The sequence below is a fragment of the Sturnus vulgaris genome, chromosome 6, assembly GCF_052056855.1.
Source record: "Sturnus vulgaris isolate bStuVul1 chromosome 6, bStuVul1.hap1, whole genome shotgun sequence".
Lineage (NCBI taxonomy): Eukaryota > Metazoa > Chordata > Aves > Passeriformes > Sturnidae > Sturnus > Sturnus vulgaris.
This window is the reverse complement of record NC_142248.1, coordinates 44,209,903-44,229,323: the sequence shown is the minus strand read 5'-3', so window position 1 is coordinate 44,229,323 and position 19,421 is coordinate 44,209,903. Positions and strand designations below refer to the sequence as shown.

The 19,421-nt window shown below is 45.0% G+C and overlaps 1 protein-coding gene across 3 annotated transcripts in view; it reads right to left on the bottom strand.

Moving 5' to 3' along the window:
• Positions 1-965: 965 nt before the first annotated feature.
• The window catches only part of SLC35F4 (solute carrier family 35 member F4), a 111,281-nt gene continuing 92,825 nt past the window's right edge, over positions 966-19,421 (bottom strand). For 2 of the 3 annotated variants that reach the window (XM_088166369.1, XM_014871491.2), the window contains 5 exons: positions 13,438-13,657; positions 7,871-7,996; positions 6,604-6,796; positions 5,220-5,309; positions 966-1,410 (listed from right to left, as the gene is read on the bottom strand). In XM_088166369.1, the coding sequence (XP_088022495.1) occupies positions 1,169-1,410; positions 5,220-5,309; positions 6,604-6,796; positions 7,871-7,996; positions 13,438-13,657 (871 nt within the window). In that variant the 3' untranslated portion in view covers positions 966-1,168. Of the gene's footprint in view, positions 1,411-5,219; positions 5,310-6,603; positions 6,797-7,870; positions 7,997-8,497; positions 11,539-13,437; positions 13,658-19,421 lie in introns of those variants that run through there. The other variant, XM_088166370.1, reaches the window with a different exon arrangement.

Genomic DNA, 19,421 nt, shown 5'->3' with positions numbered 1-19,421 from the left:
AATTTTTTTATGCTTTGCAGGCTGCAAGAAACATTAAAATATTTAAAAAACATCCAAGAGAAGAGTCAAATAAAGAGTCAAATAAATTATTATTTACACGATTTTTTTTCTCCCTAGCAGAAATACTATCAAAAAACACCCCTAACTGGCTGCTAATCAAACTCACAAACTGTGGGCAAGAAAGTCAGCAGAGCTCAGTAATCTGTGATACATTCCAGTTGGTTTTAGTCTTCCTTAAAAAAAAAAAAAAAGGTTTGTCTGCCTATCAAGTGCTCTCAAATACAGTCTTGAGTGGTCAGCCCCAGGAATGGTGTAAACGAGCCTAAACACACAGCAAAGGGCCTGGAGAAGAGACTGGGGAGTTGGTTGATTAGATTTTGAAAGACTTTTCCACAGTAGAGGTTAAGAAAAATATTCATTTGTCCCAAAGCTCTAGAAAATAGGAAATGGCATTTCCCAGGGACAGCAGTGACCCAGGGTGTTCCATCTCTCCTGGAACTTTTGTAGCTCAGCTGGGAGTGCAGCTTTTCTGGCAGAAAATGAGGTAAATAAAGCTTTTTTTTTGCTCTACTAAAGGCACTCAGATTCCAGCACCACTTCTAGAAGGTTAATGTTGGAAGGAGGCACAGCTCAGTGTGGCTGGGAGGAGAGGCCTCATGTTCTGCACATCATGGAATATTTGTTCTGATAATAATTGGGAATATCAGTGCCAGCAGCAGTGCCTTTCAGAAATGAATTCTCCAAAATGCCAGAAAAGGCTTGAAATGCTTTTCCAAAACTGCTACCTCGCTGAAAGGGCACTTCACTGAAAATAAGTTAAGATGTTAAATTTTCAGATTTAGCTGGAAATATCCAAGATTTGTATCCTCCAAAATGGCTCTACTTCTGCCAGCAAAGAGAGAAAAACAATGTAAACTTGATCCCCATTTTACACCCACCAGCACAGAAAGACACAAGCTTAAACATTTTATTTATTACAAAAGATTTTATTGTCGTTATTTACACCCGTTCCTTAAGCGTATAAATGTAAACATTTATTATAGATGTATTTCTCTTATCTTACAGTCCATCCCCTGCTCGGGTTATAGATGGCATTTCTTGAAGCATACAGGTGGTGAGGAGAGCTCAGCTATATTCACAGAATATACACCTGGCAGAGTCCTGAGCCCTAGGCCAGCGGGATGGACACTGTGCCATTGGCTCTGCTCCTGCTCCTCGTGTGGACGCTGGATTCCGTCATGTCCTCGGAGTGATCCTCGCTCTTCTTCTCCTTCAGGCTGTTGATGAACCTCAGGGTGATCTCGTCCCACTCCTCGGGCAGCAGCATGAGCAGGAAGCCCATGCAGATGATGATGGTGGCCCCCAGCCGCACCACGCTGAAGATCATCTTGTGCTTCAGCAGGTCCACGGCTGCAGGACAGGGAACAGCAAGGGCATCAGGGTGGGTGATGGCACCCACAGTGTCACTGTCAGCTGTGGACACACACATTCACAGAGCTGGGGAATTACAGACTGGAAATTCCTTTTCCAGGCCTGGATTTCTCCTGACTCTCAGCTCCATTCCCAGGCTGACAAGCTGCCTGCAGCTTCAGTTAGGGAGGAGTCTCCCAGGGTGAGAACACGGTGACAAACAGAGTGGAATTCATCATAAAGATTAACACCTGGTGTCTTGCCCGTGGGATACAGGTGCTGTCCCAAGGATGTTTTTCCCAATTGTCCACTGAGCTCCTGTCCTGTCCTGGCTGCACTAACACACTTTAAATCCGGGCTGGCTGTACAATAAATTGGCCTTTTTTCCCCAAAGAGCTCTGTGTGTGTTGCTGTCCTTTCTCTCTCTCTGCAGCACAATAACCAGTCAGCTACAAGATTAGCTGTTGGAACAGCAGAAGAAAACCCAGCGACACAGCCTCTTCTCAAGATAGAGAAAAGGCACTTTATTGTAAAACTACATTTCCTTATAAACACCAGATGGCTAAACCAGGAACAGCTCATTGGTCAGAGCAGGCAACACCTCTTGCACAGAAATTCTCATTGCAAACACCACAGTTCTCACACTACACACTCCATACAGGTGCACATTGTTTAAGATTCTTTCCTTTCTGTTTTCCTCCAAGTTCCTGGGAAAGCTTCTGCTTTCCACACCCAGAGCAGCCTGGCACATCCCTGTGACCCTCTGGGTGGCTCTCAAACCTCCCTGAGCTTTCCTGTGGCAATGCAGTGCTGGAGGTGCCACAGCTCCTCCGTCCCTCACTGCCTTGGGCAGGATCCCAGGAAGTCTGGAGGGGTTGGATTAAGCCTCAACATTTCCATGGTGAAGGGTTTGTGAGGGAGCTGAGGGGGCTCAGCCTGGAGAAAAGGGGGCTCGGGGGGACCTTCCTGCTCTCTGCAAGAAGAGGGTGCACTGTTGGGTTCCTGGGATATTTCTTTTATCTTATATTTTATTTACTTACATATGTACACAAACAATGGGACAGAAAAACTGCCAGGAGTTATTGGGTCTCCCAGCTACCTACTGTGGCTTGAATAGATCAAATCTGTTCCCAAAAGCAGTCACTTGATTGATCTCAAAGCTTAAAGATGCTTTCTAAGGCTAACAACAGGTTTCTTTTTAACTCAAGACAGAAGCCTTTATTCCATCACAATCAGTCTCATTTTACAGAGCCAAACATGGAAACAGCTTCAGCTGCTTACAACAGCAGATGAAGTTCCCTTTGCTACAAAGTCTTTTAGCCAATAGTATAATATTAAAATAGTATTAATATTAAAAAATTAATATTAAATATTAGTATTATTATTAATATTAAAATAATATTAACTTAGCCAAACTTTCTAGCCAATAGTGTAATATTAAAAGCTGACAAGTGTTTGCTTAGGCCAGTTAATAAAGCTGCATGTATATCTTGCTTTGAACAATGCTTGCTTGTAATAGCTTAAAACAATGGATAAAACTTCATTATTAAGCTTACATGTTTCTACTATCTTGCTTAACATATTTTCCTAAGGCCTGTCTTTACACACTCAGCCTTATTGTTTCTTGTCCTTGCATCTTCAGCATTCTTGCATTTCTCCATCCTGAGATTTGCTTTCTGAGACTTTTACACCTTTTCTATTTCCCACACTCAGCTAGGTGGGGCCTCAGGCTCTGCTCCCAGGGAACAAGGGACAGGACAAAGGGAAAAGACCTCAAAAGACTGGATATTGGGAAAAAATTATTCACTGAAAGACTGGTAAGGCACGGGCACAGGCTGCCCAGGGCAGTGGTGGAGTCACCATCCCTCAAAGAATCAAAAAAATGAGTGGACATGGCACTTCTCTTTATGCTTTAGTGAGCACAGGGATATTGGGTTGAAAGCTGATCATCTTGGAGTCTTTCCCAACCTTATTGAACCTATGATTCTGTGATTTCTGAGATGGAAGGCACTTTATGTTAACTCTTTATTCCCAACAGGCTGCAGGAGCCAGGGGTGGGGAGAGAGCAGCACAGCACCCAAAGAGCTCCGGGTGCCTCCAGCCCAGCCTCCCCTCCCCAAAACAGCACCCAGAGGGCTCCAGGTGCCTCCAGCCCAGCCTCTCCTCCCCAAAACAGCACCCAGAGAGCTCCAGGTGCCTCCAGCCCAGCCTCCCCTCCCCAAAACAGCACCCAGAGAGCTCCAGGTGCCTCCAGCCCAGCCTCCCCTCCCCAAAACAGCACCCAGAGAGCTCCAGGTGCCTCCAGCCCAGCACACCTGAGCCCCAGCCCAGCCTCCCACAGGGCTTGTTCCATGTTGGAGCCCTGGATTCTGAGAATTTTGGGCTTTCTGTGCTGACAGGCGCTGACCCCCAGGAAAACACTGCTTTTGACCTGAGGCCGTGGAGAAGGCTTCCAAAATTGGATGACAGAGCTGGGATCATGGGGGTGTAGCTTGTATCACATGGTGGAAAACTTGGAATTTAAGGTTTTAGAATACAGCAATATATAGAAAGCAAGATGGAGATTTTAGGGTGGAAGTTTTGTCCTTCTTCTTCACCTTCTTCTTCAAGGGTTTGGGTGATTTTTTGTAATTGGATAGAAAAAATCTGCATTGTGGGTCATGGGTGATTAGCTGTTAGATTACAAATAAAAAAAATTTAGGTGTCCATTCTTAATTGGACAATTTGGCCTTAAAAGGCCTTGTAAAGAGTGGGATATGTTTCCATTTTTGACTTGTCAACTAGAAGTGCTGTAAAACTCACTGTAATACAGGTAAGGATTAATAAACATCTGAGTTTGAACAAGAAATACTGTCCCTCGAGCATTTAATCCCAACTCTAGCAGAAACAGAAGATAAAATACGATACAGTGGTGTCCTGTGTGAGGATCAAAAAAACCAGTTTATTATTTTCTGGTGCTCAAAACCCCAAGACTGACTTCAGAGGAGACTGAAGAGCAGAGACAGAGGCTGTCCAAGACAGGACTCTGGAGTAAATTTCCACCCAACAAATTATTTAATCAATAAAACTGCTTTGTGAGTTCCTGTAACAGTGGTGGTATTTGTATTATTTAATTAGTAGTTTCTTCCGATTTTTTTTTTATTTTTACTTAGAGTTAGGATTAAAAAATATACAAAGGAAATCGATTTTTTTTGTGTTTGGTTGTTTATTAAATTTTATTAAAAGTATAAAAACTTTTGAACACTTTTAGGCACTAGCTAGAAGCAAATAAAATGGAGATGAATTCAGTTAGCTACAAGGTCTTTGAAAGTTAAACAGTTTAATAGAGAAGTAATACTTATATTATTTATACTTATATTATTATTTATACTTTTATTATTTATATTATTTATATTTTTAACTTAATAATTAAATTTTTGTGACTTTTAGTGTGGCACTAACTGTTTAATTAGAAACTACTACTTGAAACTACAAAGAAGGAAGATGAGTACTGGAAGAGACACTACTCAAAATTTTTTATCTTGTTTTATACTTATTAATACGTTATAAAAATTTCAAATTTAAAACTTTTTACCATGTGAAAGCACACACTTTTATTTAACTACACACTTGTGATTTTAACTTCATCACTTGAATTTGGAAGCCTTTTCCAAGGCTTCAGGTTAAAAGCAGTGTTTTTCAGGGGGGTTAGTGCCAGAAAGCTCAAAAAAATCCCAGGTTTCTGGGATCCAACAAATTTCCACCCAGTAAATTATCAGAGCAATAAAACTGCTTTGTGGGTTCCCAGGGGCTCATTCTGCCAGTGGTACCTGCATTTCCAGGGACACTGAGCACGGTGCCAATGGAGATCAGGATGGGGTAGGTCAGCACCACCCCAACGTTAACCAGGATATTGAAAGCTATGGAAAAACACAGAAAACAATACATGAAAATGGGGGAAATCACCATAGGGAGACATTTCCCCTCCCCCTTGACCCTACAGGTACATTATGTGATGTTAATATGTGATATTAAGCATCCACACCGCAATGGGAGTTGTCATCAAATGATTGATTTTTAGCTTCTTTTCTACGTGAGTGTGAAATTAGGAGAAATTCTTCACAGGGGAAAGGGGAGGGCTGGATGGCCTTTCACAAACTGAGGTTATCACACTCGTATTTCATGGCTTTGCAAGGCTTTAATCAGGCTTTAAAAAAACTGGTTTTTTTTGTTTTGGGTTTTTTTTTTTTTGTTACATGACAGCACTCCCAGAGAGCTCCAATTTCCTTGAAAGATCAAAAAAACCCTTAAAGTCTGCTCAAGTTTCTTTAACCTTTCCTTGAAAAATTAAAAGCAAATTTAAATTTTTGATCACCCACCACCCAGCCCTGCTGCTGAGCCCCCTGCATAAGGGTTTATACACTTGGGTGACAAATTATCCCTGATTTTGGTCCCCTAGGAGCTCACAGGGCAGCTGCAGTTGTGGTTCGAGCAGCTCAAGGTGCTGCCAGCAGCTCAGCTGCCAGCCTGGTCACATCTCAGCATGGGATGGGCAATGACATCCTCTGTGCTTCCATTTAATAAACGTGTAGTGAGACAAAAACCTCTTCAATTATGGAATAAAAGAGACTTTACCAAAGGAAAGGATGTTGTTATATGTGGAAATTAAAATGCCCCTGGGCTGAATCCAACAGATATTTTGCTGGCAATTCTGGCTCAGAAAGAGGGAGCCTTATGTGAGCCCTGCCCAGAGCCTGCAGCACCTCCAGAAAGGTGCCCCAGCACTGGGGGTGCCCCAAACATCCCCCAGGAACTTTAAATCCCTCTGAAATGGGATTTACAGCAGTCAAGCTGTGCCAGAGACAGGGGCATAGGTGAGGAACTATGGTAGGGATGAAAAAAGAGGCAATTAGTAGTGCTGCTTCATGTTTACTCCCTGCTATTACTGTTAATTATTAATTATTATTAATTATAACTATGCTTACATATAAATTATTAATTGTATCTCAATTAATAGTAATGTTTCATGAAGTGTAATGAAGAACATTAATCATTTCAAAGGAGCACCAGTTTGCACTGGGAGCAGAATTAATCTGTGAGAGAGCTCTGCTGCTTAAGGGGACAGGAGAAATTGTTTGTGGTCGAGGCTAATTTTACACAGGGTTGGAGGGGTGAAGACCTAGAAAAATAAATAAAATATTTTTTATCACATACCTAACCAGAGGCCAGCTACTCCACACAGGTAACCCCAGGGCACAGCAGAGAAGGGGTACCAGTACTCCACTTTAGTGAAGTAGAGGATGATGGGGGTGATGGAGATGAAGATGAAGTTGAAGAAGCCCAGGGTGGACACGAAATGAGCTGCTTCCCCGAAGTTTGCACTCCCAAGAAACATTTTGAACAAAACCTGGAGAGAAGAAGAAAGAAGAGGGGTTCAGACTCCATGCCTGTCATGGAAGCACTCCAATCCCTTGGGCAGAGTGGAGCAAAGGACAACAGGCCACAGCCCAGCCCTTTTCCTACACAAGAGTCTTGCAATTGGATCTTGGGTGGGATTTCTGTTCTTTCCTGTGTTTTGGCACCATGTCTTTACCACGGGGATGGCTGAGTCTGTATAACAAAGCTTTACACAAAATGCCACGAGGAGCAAGTGTAGAAGAGCCCAGGAAAAGCCAAGAATAAGCCAAGAACCCCAGGACACACCACTCATGCAATGAATGTAGAGAATTTGGGATGAGTGTGGCAACGCTGGGATTTGGGAGGAGACTCCAGTGACTTCCACAGCATGACCCTGCTGTGAGAGGAAAACCAGCCTGGAAGGGCTCACTCTGTGAGGACTTATCCTCTAGGAGCCTCAATTCATGAACTCTGAGTGACCTATGAAAGGCCACAACAAACTCATGAGTGAGACGAGCAAACCCCAAAGCTGCCAAGGGCAGCCTGTGATCCCACCACAACTCACTGCAAACTTTACACACGCAGCTAGAAACAAACCCAGGCACGTTCAGCCCGACCTGAGACACAGAATCCCTGCCTTTCCCAGCCCTCACCTTGCAGAGCAGCCATTTGTTCCAGGCAGAAGTGTCTCTGATGGATTGCCTGTGCCAGGCTCACGCCAGGGCTCCGAGCCCAGCATGTGCCAGGGAGCTGCAGTGCAGACCTGGGATGGGCTGCCCACCCCGGCTCTCCTTTGAAAGCCCCTTTGAAAAGTGTTGATAAACTCTGTTGTCATGATTTTAAAATGATCTTAAACTCCCCGTGGCGTGGCAGTGGGGATTTCACTAATCAACAAAAACCATTCTGGGTAACTGGCAGATGACAATTAATTACCCTCACGGCAGATTTCCTGACATTGTCACAACATGAGTGATGCATGAGTGATGAGCAGAACAAAACACTTATTTTACAGTGATTCTCTTTGTGTCCTTTTAACAGCCAAGACTAATGAATTTAGGAGTGCCAGCAAACAGTTGTGACCTACCTTATAGAGTGCAGATGTGGAGGCTGATCCCACGGCGTAGGCCACCCCAATAATTGAATCCCCCTGGAAACCATCTGCATATGCCATCATTACAATTCCTGTGATTGCCATTATTGCTGCCACTATCTGCACAGACAAAGCAAAGCAGTGTAAAGCTGAGATCATCACTGGGAGGGGCTTCTCATGACCCACTTGCTCTGACCTGGAACTTTCTTGTTTTCCCTTAAATAGGAAAGATGGTGGGAGAGATGTAAAGCATAATGAAAGTGTGTGCACTGACAGGGATGAGGATCTACAGCACTGCAAATTCTGCTGGGGCCTACTGACAGCACATCCATCATTATGCATTTTGTCAGCTAAACATCCACTCTGGAGAGGCAACTGCAAGATCAAGAAATTTTAAGGCATCACATTCTACTGTACAAGAAGAGAAATATTTATCAATGCCACCAATTTGACTTGAAATGCAAACATTAGATGGCCAAACATCCTGGAAATTTAGTCCAGGGGAATGAGCCCTGTATTTCAGAACTGCAGGGTACCACAGGGAGCTCTTCCAGCTGTTTTGGCTGTGCCCTGACAGCTTTTTTTGAGAGATATGACCAAATTTCTTCATGAAGCCTTTACCTTCGTGCTTAGGTTTTTGGCCTCATTTGAAAATCCCAGAGAGAGCATCTAAGGAGCTTCAAAGAAAAAGAACAGGAATCATTAACTACACCACATGTGAAATTCTAGGTCTTGACTCCAAAAAACCTAAAGGAAGTTGTAGGGAGCCCAAAGTGTTTTATTCTTTAAACCCCCCCCTCCACCTAATTGTCCTCAGCAGGTAAATGTGGAGTGTGAATTTCAAACAAACTGAATACCCAATTTCCATGGAGTGTTTCCCAAGCCAGTGCACAACTCCTGAGCCAACACCAACATGACATGGGCACTCTGCCTCTTGAAAACATCACTGAACTTCATTTAAGAAATATTTAGTCCTGGATAAATCTAAGCTTCAGCCCACAGACTTCAAAGACTTCATCTTGATCCAAACACGTGCCCTCCTGTAAAACAGCCTTTCAGAGCTCTCAGTTTTACCAAGAGTCACAAAAAAACCATTGACACTCATCCCAAGCAGACGTGAGCCCGACTGAGGCAATAAGCACAAAAACTCCCACAAAACTTCAGCAGGGCCAGTCAGGAGAGCAAAACCATGTTTAAAGGGACACACGACTCAGGTGAAGGTGTTCCCACACAGGGGACAATGGGGAACCCAGAATCACCTCCCAGGGCAGAGCCAATCTCTGAGACTCCAGGTAAAAATGTCAGTGCTCCTAAATCCCATAGGCATCCAGGCCAACATCTTCCCAGTAAAACTCATCTCCTGGGTGCAGCTTTAAGTCCTTCCCCCTCACCATCAGCCCTATTCCACCAGTCCTTGAGGCACACAGGAGCCCCCTCACATGGCAGTGGCTGTGCCAAAGTCACAAACCCCACTGCAGGGTCTGTATCCCACCTCACTTACATGTAAAACACCCCAATCCAAGATGCAGGTCAGCAAAACCTGAAGGTATCACTGATAGCTCCAAAATTCACCATGAAATGGCAGCTGAAGGCCAGATCCCCCAATGCTGGAGTCTCCTGTGCAATCTCAGTCTCTCAGTGCTGTGATGAGATCTGGGAGGGTTTTAGCAAGGGGGGGACCAGGAGGTTTCCCCCTTTTCCTTCCCAGGATAACACATTCCAGCAGTGTGGCCATCCTGGGAGACACCAGCCTTGCAGCAATGCCAAATGACAGCCAGGACTCCTCAGACGTGCACAGCCTGAGTGTCCAGAGCCCCCCTGCCCTGCCACACTGCTGCAGTCACCTCAGGCTGCACTACACACCCTGCCCTGCACAGAAATTCAGATTTCAGCTGGACTATTTCCAGCAATGTCTGGCTCAGAAGGCAAAACAGAAGAGTCCAATGGAGTAATGCCCTCTTTCCAAGGGCAAGGACAGAGATTTAACTCTTGGTGCCCTCAGTGCTCAGTTCTTTCCTTGTGCCGGTGAAAATGAGTAGATTCATCATCCCCTTTCTTCCTACCGTGAAAAACTCACTCCCAGTCTGTCTAAACCAAATTTAGAGAGCCAGATTCCTAATAGAATCAAATATTTATAAAGCCAAGCACTCTTTTTTCCCCTGAAACAACTAAAATTATGGACACATGTGGAGCAACACAACCTCCTGAGACGTAAGAAAGACCTGAGACTGAAAACAGCAAAAACATTATTTAAATTTCATGCTCAAGGCTCCTCCTGCATGTTACATACCAGGGCAACAGCACAGCTGACCTGTGCCTGCCTCAGGTGTTGGCTTTAGAAACCTGAGCTCACATCTGCAGGCTGCTCTGCAAGGTCACAGGGAAGCAAAGGTGGCTGTCAGCTCATTAAATGAGACTTTTAATTAATGGAAGAGCATAGTAACTTTTGGAGCCTCCTAGGTAAGGAATGAAATCAGCTTGCTTCTTTTTTTATCTTTTTTCCCTGAAAGAGAGCAAGGCCAACCAACAGCTTATCAGAAACATTTTTTTACTATGTGGGGCAGAGCAGAAAATGAGGTGTAAAGAATCACACAACAGTTTGGGTTGGAAGGAAACCCAAAGATCATCCAGCTCCAACCCCCTGCCATGGCAGGGACACCTTCCACTATCCCAGGTTGCTCCAAGCCTCGTCCAACCTGGCACTGAACACCTTCAAGGATGGGGAAGAAACTTCTCTCCAGGCTAAATTCAACATTTTCAGGGGAGAAAAACGTCCACAAACTACTCTGTACCTACCTAAAAAACATTGATTCAACTCCACATGTGAAGCCCAACCAAGGGCTTAAACATGCAAACATATAAGCATGTATCTAAATCTAAGCTGCACAAACCAGGACTACTCAAATATGTAAAGTTTTTAAATACTGGTGCTTGGTTTGAGCCAAAGCTCTCTGGACTTCCCAAAGTGTAACATGGATATGTTATTAATTTGAGAGATGTTCAGAAGTGTCCAAGCAAAGGCTAAGGTGCAGGCAGGGGTGGTTCTGTGTGTCCTTGCCCAGGGCAGGAGGTACTTCAAGGTTCCTGAGCTCTACCTGCACTACTTTTATAGGTAAACAGAACCAGAGAACTGCTAAGGTTGGAAAAGACCTCATTGAGTCCAGCCCTTCACCTAACACTGCCAGATCCACCACTAAACCATGGCCCCAAGCACCAATCTGCACTTCCCAGGAATGGTGACTCCACCACTTCCCTGGGCAGCCTGTTCCAGTGCCTCACCACCCTTCCTGTAGAGAAATCTTTCCTCAGACCCAACCTAAACCTCCCCGGGTGTTTTTCTCTCTCTCGGTGGCTGCTACAGCTTCACCACTGATGGCACACTCTGGGTGCCTCAAACACAGCCACAGCAGCTGAAGCTTTGTGTGCAGCCCTTCTGCAGTTACTGAGGGCTCCCACGGGTGGGACTGTGCCATTCCACAGGGTGGCCAGCACGACAGGTTTGTCTTTAGACGTGGCATCTGAAAATCCAGCCCTGCAGCCTGGCTGGCAGCTGCTTCCAGATGTGCGGGAAGGGTGCCAGGGCATCAGAGGGATGTCAGGCAGCTCCCCATGCCCGTGGGCATCCATGGGCACTCTGGGGACTGCTGCAGCCACCCTGGGCACACAGGGAGCTGGGAATGTGCTGCAGAGCCACTGCTGCAGAGGCACTGGAGCATCCCTGCCCTGCACGCACCTGGTGGGGCTCTGGAAGAGCTGCTGGGAGCTGAGCTCCTTGGAAAAGCTGGCTGGGCTCCTGGCTGCAGAGTTTTTCCACAAAAACATGGCTGAGGGTATAGAATTAAACCTTCATTTCTTGTCATGTCCTCGCTGTCCAAATAACCCAATTCCTGCTGCTCTCTGAGAGAGAGCAGCTGAGGCATCCAGAGCACAAAAAGCTGGGTCTGTGCTGCTCTGTTGTATTTTAGCTCTCAAACACTCTCCTGCCTGGTTATTAACACCATGAAGTGTTATTCTGTCAGGAGAGCTGCTGTGAATCACCTCTCCAGCAATGGGCATGCAGGCTCTGCCAGCGAGCAGTGAAATCCAGGAAAATCTTCTCTCCAGGAAAAGTTTTTCCTGTGTGAACCCCACGGTGTCTACAGCATTCCTACTAGTGCATATTTATGGCAACCTTTTTTAGTCAGTGAAAAATAAATAATAAGTGAAAATAGCTTTTATTTCTAGGTTTCTTTAATAGGGCAGGCTAGGAGAATAAAAGAGCTATGCTTGCTCCTCCAGAAAGATGTTGCTTTGGGATGAAAATTAGCTTAAAGGGTAAAAAATGTTCAATTTTTTCAGATGATCAAGGGGCAGAGAGGGGTAGTTATTGTTCCTGGTATTTCTGTAGAGAACTGAGGGTTTTACACTCTGTTTGTTCTTTGATTCAGTCAGTGGACTGAGGGTGAGCCACATTCACCTGATCTTTCTGTATTTTCAGCTGTGTATGGAGAAGATATCCAGGTGTCTGGCTTTACCTTCAAGCACTGGCTCAGCTCCTGAGCTGTGCTCTGCTCAGTGTCCTGGTGGCTCCTCCAAAAGCCAGATCAGATCCTGTACAACAGGATGTCTTTTTCTTTCATTTCTGAACCTTTCTATCATACTACTAAAGAAAAAAAAAAAAGCTGCTGTGCCCATTTTCAAAAAACAACCTGACTTGGATGATCTCCTGATCCACCACACTTTCCATGGAACTTAAACCCAGCTCCTGCTGGTCCCTTCTAATCAAAGCCACCATACCTGGCCCCAACCAGTGTCTAATGAAGTTCAAGGTTTTCATTAATTCAGTCAGGAATGTGCCCAACACGACGTGGAGCCATTCTAGAGGGGAATCTGCATCAATGAACAAGCAGAAACCCTCACTACTCCCCATCCAAGGTGTGAAGCCAACAGTTAAACTGCTGCATGTTGGGAGATGTGTACATGGAAAATTACACAAGTTTGCTTTCCTCAGATCCAGGGGCACATCATTTTGTTCGAGTTCTGTTCTAAATTTTTGCAGGGTCCATTTTACTGCCAGTGAGTCCTGTAACACCTCAGTGCTAAATGCACCTCCACACAAGAGAGCTGTGTTAATTTTAAAGCAATTTTGGCACATGCACATGTAAATGTGTGTGTGAAAAGTGGGAGGGTAGTACAAGAAAAATACATCACACATTGAAAACATCTGTCTACCCAAATAAGGAATAAAACTGCTTTGGTTAGAAGCATTTATCACTAAGTTTAAAACAAGATTAACTAAACTTCAGCACAATAAGCCAAGACAGAACAGGTTTCTATGAAACTGGAAGTTCTTCTATTGCAATTCATCAAGTTACACTTGGCTGTAACAGCTCCTTGAAATTCCCACACTGAATTCCCTCTGAAATTCTGAGGTCTCTAACTGATCCTGAGGCTGCATCATAAAATTAAATGAGGAATTTTTCATGGTGTGCCTGCAGCAGTGCTGTGGCAGCACCATGGCTGATGGGTTTCAGTGCAATTATGAAAACATGAGAGAGTGGAAAAGGAGGCACGTTCATTACCCTTGCTCCCATGAACCTGTCTTTGAGCACAATCCAAGAAAGCAAGAAGACAAAAGCTTTGTTACAACAGAACAGGGCAGAGACGTCTGTGGCTGTGAGCTTCTTTAAAGCCAGTAAATACAGGTAGTTAGTCAAAGTCCACAGAATAGAAAAGGGAGCAGTCCTTTTAAGAAAGAGTTTCAGCGTCAGACCATCTTCACCAAAAATCCGACTGCATTCCCTATGGAAAGAAAAGAGTTTCAGTCTCAGCCAGGGTTTTCCTTAGCATTCACTCCAGCACAACTAACATTCATTTGGTTTTTACATGCTTTTCCTAACTGCTCCACACGCCCAAGAGAATCCATTCTTTAATTCACATAGGGAAAACGACCCACAATCTTCTTAAAACAGCAATTTTGCAAGAAGAAAAGGCATAACTTACCTGGAATAATCACACTCTGTGCAACAATAATCCCAGGGACTCACACACAGAAATGAAGGTTATCTATAATGTTCCAACAGCTGCCAGACTCTGCCTTCAAGGCCATGAGCACAGGGATGAGAATCACCAATTTTTCTCTGCAGCTTGCCAATATTCTTTTTTTTTGCATTGCTCCAAGCCCTGTTTTCATTCATATTGAAATACATTTTTATGTATGGCCAGGGAAGCTTTAAGAATTGCCTAAAGATACTAAAAAAGACTGCCAGACACATCAGCGTGGTGGGGAAGGGAGCCACCAGGCAGTGGGAGTGAGCCAGGCAAACACAAGTGTGAGAGAAGGGAGGGAAAGGGAGGGAAAGGTATTTAACAGCTTCATTTTATTGTACAGTGAAAAGCTGTGTTTTCTAGGAGACATTTCCTCGAGGATTAAATTGCAAACAAAACCCCCAGCTTCCCAAACACTGTGTCACACACAGCTCAAGTGAGCTGTTTGCTTCTTAGGATTTCAGGAATCTCTGCCTTTCCCAGACTGGGAAGGATGTTTTTTAGCAACCCCACAGTCTGCATCCTGGTTGAAAGTATTCCTGAAGATATTCCCAGTGCTCTTCCCTTCTTGGCATGGCAGGGTCCCTGACACTGCTTAAAACATGGGAGGTCCCACAAGTGACCCCAGAAAGCAGGGGAGGGAACCAAGGCACCCTCAACCTGCAGCACATCCTTCCAAGGAAAGGGACATGGAGGGAATAATCCAAAAGCTCACAGCCAAAAGTGGCTGAGCTTGGAAGATTGCTAAAACACTAATTATGTAGAACTAATTAGCAGCTTCAGAGATTGTGCTGCAATGTGATGTCAAAAATGTTTGTTATTTGGGGGTGGTGGGGGTGGTTTGATAATTATCCTGATTTGGAAGACAAAATTGTTTTCAGGACCCCTTAATCACTTTTATTAATTCTTGGGAATTTTGCTGTTAAAGACATTGCAGTTTTTTACTCTTATGATTGGAAATCATCACTCTCGTTTTGAGGAAAACAGAATTATAACATCTATGTAATAACTGAGGTCAGCTACATCTTAACTTAAATGGTTTTATGATTCTACTTAATAACCACTCATTTCCTGATGCCACTAAGACAACCTGGTGTACGAAGCAGTCATTTTTGGTAATAATAAATTTCATTCTCAAACCCTGTGTAACAAGTTAACACTCAGGCTGGTGGATCTGCTAATTATCTCCTTCACTCTAGTTGACCTCGATGCTCTCAAGAGTCCTGTTCAACAAAGACCAGGATAAAAATATTTAAAATATAAAAAAGAACAGCTACCGGTGTGCATCATTTATCTGAGATGCAAAGCAAACAGGCAGTGAAGCGAATAAATTAATGCCTAACTTTGAATGCAGGCTTTTGTAACTCTGATTTCAACATGAGTTAGAGGTGACAAATTTCCCTGTGTGAGAAGGGACTCACTGGCAGCACTTCAGTGCTCCTTGACACCCAGATACAGCAGTTCACCTTTAAAAGATGCTTCCCCTTGAGACTCAGGTGGGTGCAGAGTGTGACTGTGGGCTCAGACTACATCTCACCTGAAGACAGGTGGGTGCAGTGTGGCTGTGCCACCATTCCATGACACCACAGCCAGGGTGCTCCATGAGGAAAGAAGCCTGTGATGTGTTAAAAATGGCAGAAAGGTGCCTGGGCTGCCTCCAGAAATGCAAGGCACAGCTGGATCCAGATGCCAGAACGGGCCAGGTTTTGCTGTCCTGCAGAACCCTGGGATGTTTGCACACAGACAAACCCAGAGCAGAGCCAGGAGGACATTCCCAAGTGCCCTGACAGAGTGAATCCTCCAAGGAGGAAGGCTCAGGGGCCATCACATTCTTCTGGGTCACAGATTTGGGAGAGGCAGCTGTGGCTGCCCCAGCAATGTCACTGATCTCTGAGTTCCCAGGAGCAGTGGGAGGGCTGAGCAGAGATGCACAGCCAAGAAAAGGATTTGGAAATGCTCCACAGACCCCGGCAATGGGGGTTTAAGGGGGAAGGTGGAAGGGTCTCCATCACACAGAGCAGTGGCCACACAAAACAGGGGCTGCTGGTGGTTCCTCAACTCTCAGTGAAGAAAATACAGCAAAGTCTCTGACAGGGTCGTTCTGGTCGAGGCAGAGACTTGATGAATTCACCCCTGTGCCTCGGAGAGCTCCATGAATAATGCTCACTCAATGAGCAGACAGGGAGAATACTTTATTTTCCCAGTCAGATTGCCTGAGGCTTTGTGAGGGCTGGTGGCTCAGTGGTTAACTCAGCCTTTCTGACATGCAACTAAAATTAAACTTGCAGGAGTCATCAGACATGACAGTGATTAAAACCCTGGGCTCAGGAGAGGAGAGAGGGCTCCCTGGAACCCTCCCCACACAAATAATGCTGCAGGCTGCTGACTTAGAGGCACAGACATACCTAAGGGCAGCTGACCCTGAAACTACGACACAAACTATTTCCAAATGCTCAAGAGGTCTATTTAAAACCTGCCCTCTGACACAAATAACTCTTTTTACTTGCAGGTAGCCCTCAGCCATCAGCTCTGGGCAGGGTGCCATGCTCTCAGGAATTACAGCACCTCAGGCAGTTGTGCAGCTTTGCCTCTGGCACCCACTAAATAGCTCGTGTGCCTTCTCAGTTATTCTGATGCCAGGCTATGCACAGGAATGGGTTTGTTCCCTCCTGACACACAGCTGCTATTGGAGTGAAATCCAGCAGCTGGTTTTAAGCAGCTCACAGTAAGAAACAGCAAACAGGCAGAGACCTGGGGTACAGGAACACAGACAATGCAGTGACATCACCTGGAATAGAACTTGGCAAGGCTACAGTGACATTAGGGCAGCAAATAATACAGCAGCACCTTCTGTGAGCACAAATCCAGTGCTTCTGCCTAAGTGATGGCATCTGCAGCAATAAAATACCTCCCAGCTCCACTGCAGGGGACAGGCACCAAGCTGAGTGTGGTTAAACACCCTGCTGAGTTGTGTTCCCAGCACCGAATCTGAAGTGGCAGAAATGGCCTGACCAGCTCTGTTTGTCTGGTGGAGAGCTGCAGCAGAAGGAAAGGGAATTCTGCATGAAGCTCTCACCTATTGCAGTGCCTGGCTCGGGGGGCAGCACCAAGGAATGCTGTGTCCCACAGGAATGGTCCATGGGAAGCCCGGCTTTGTGCTGATGCTGTTCCTTATGTTTCCCCTGAAAAGCCCTTTGCAGAGCAGCCCTGGATTTGCAGTAAAACCCTTTGCAGAGCAGCCCTGGATTTGCAGTGCCATTCCACAGGTGCACTGAGCTACTGCTGCAGGAGGGAGAGGTCTGGGGGGTGAGAAACCTGCAGTGCCAGGGTCACATACAAATACCAGCTACTTATGGCTCAGTCTGCACTCCAGGTGATGCTCACTTCTTGTCATCCATGAAATCCAACTCTTCCCAGTGTGTTTTGTTCACATCAAACCTGCACCTAGCAATACTTTCCCTGGCCAGTGTCCCAGGCTGGGAAGAGCTGCAGCACCAATCTCAGCTCTTACACCGTGGGTGTATCCTGGCAGGAAGCTGCTCAGTGTCACAGTGCTTGTCCTTGAGAAGCCAAGGTGCCAGATGGGGAGGCAAAATGTACTGACATTGAAAATTTCACCCACCTATTCCACAGCACAACTGCATCAGGCTCCTAAGCCAGGTCTGTGCAGTGTCTTCTGCTGTGGTAAATGCTGGCAGGGTTAGATTTCAAATTTCTGAGCTTCCTGAACTTCAGATCATCTTATCCAGTACTAATGGAAGGGGTTTCAAGCTCTTTATGAGGTACAGAGTTTTTATTTACAATACTGAGGGGATACCAAGAGCTGTCTTCTGCCTCAAGACAACCAAGACACTTCACCTAAATGCAGCAGGGAGTTCATAACCATGAGATGTTTTCTCAGACCACAAGATTGAATCTCTAAGGTAAAATGAGAAAGGTAAGAAACACACAATTTATAATTCAAATATTATAAGAAGAGAGTTCTAGAGGGGTTTGGGTTGGAAGAGACCTTAAAAGCCATCCAGTTCCAACCCCCTGCCATGGCAGGGACACCTTCCACTATCCCAGGCTGCTCCAAGCCCTGTCCAGCCTGGCCTTGGACACTTCCAGAGATCCAGGGACAGCCACAGATTCTTTGTGCAACCTCACCACCCTCACAGTCAAGAATTTATTTTCAATATTTAATCTAAACCTGTCCTCTCTCAGTCTGAAGTCATTACCCTTCCATGTCCTTGTCAAAAACCCATCTCTCTTGTAGCTCCTTTAGGTACTGAGCAGCCCAAACTTGCCAGAAAGCCAATGTGATGTTGAGAATTGAGACTCCTGTCCTTCCAAGCGGGATTTATTAAAGGAGCAGTGGCTCTCTGCAGCTCTGCCAGCCTGGGGCAGCACTCTGCAAGTCACTCCCAGGATCACTGATCTCTGCCAAGATGTCACAGACATTGTTTGTTCATATCCACTGGGAATATCTGCTGGACAAAATGTCTGATGTCTTTAAAGCTCCTAGAGAGTAACTACATCCTCCAGAAACACAAAGATAAATCACCTCTGGTCTCCGAGGAAAGCCTGGAACTGCTGCAAATGGGTTTATTGACAAGACTTAGCTACTGCACAGGAAAAAAGTAGGCAAATGAAGCAGCAAGAAATCCTACAAAATGTAATAAAAAGCCTTGTAATAGGAACAACATCAAGAGTGCAAATCAAGAAAATACACAATCAATCAAGGTTTGAAAACGCCCCTGTTCTGGGGAGGAGGCTGGGTGAAATGACCTCCAAAGATCCTTTCCAAATTAAACCTGGCTCCAAGTTAAAACTACAAATTTTCAATCCTTTAGTTCACCAAAAATTCCAGAGCTCATCCTGAGGAGATGCCCATATCCAAACTGAAAGCGTTTGGACAGTCAAGCTGTAACACAGCACACACCAAGCAGTTGCTCCCCCTGATGAAATCATTATTTACCAGCAGTTACTTCCTCCCTGGGACATGAGTTCCTGACATATCTGGAATAAGAAACACTCTGGGAAGATTCCCATCAGCTCTAACACTGATGTCCTGAGTCCACACATTCACTGACCCACTGCAGAAATTCCTGTGGCATTTAACACAGTGTCCTCAACTTTAAAAGCTGGATTCCTAATACCTGGGGAAACATATCAATTATTTAAGCACAGGAATTTTTATATGCATTGCCCCAAAATTTTGCTCTGATAGAGATATAATCAATGAGCCAACTGCAGGGGATTTATCTGCAGGGGTATTTGTTCTCACCTTCTTCCTTATCTGCTGTGCAATTGTTATTACTTCACCCCACGTGCAGAAGCCAAGCTGACACTGTTAATGTTCTCACAAACACTCCAGCAGAAATCTGAATGAAGCATCATTAACAGAAGAAGCACCAGGGTTTGCAGAGAAGCACTTAATTAAGCGCAACTGTTCAATTTCAGTCACGCTGATTTGACAGAAATGATAATTTAGGGCCAAATTACATCCCAGATCCTGGCAAAAAGCAGCTGAGGG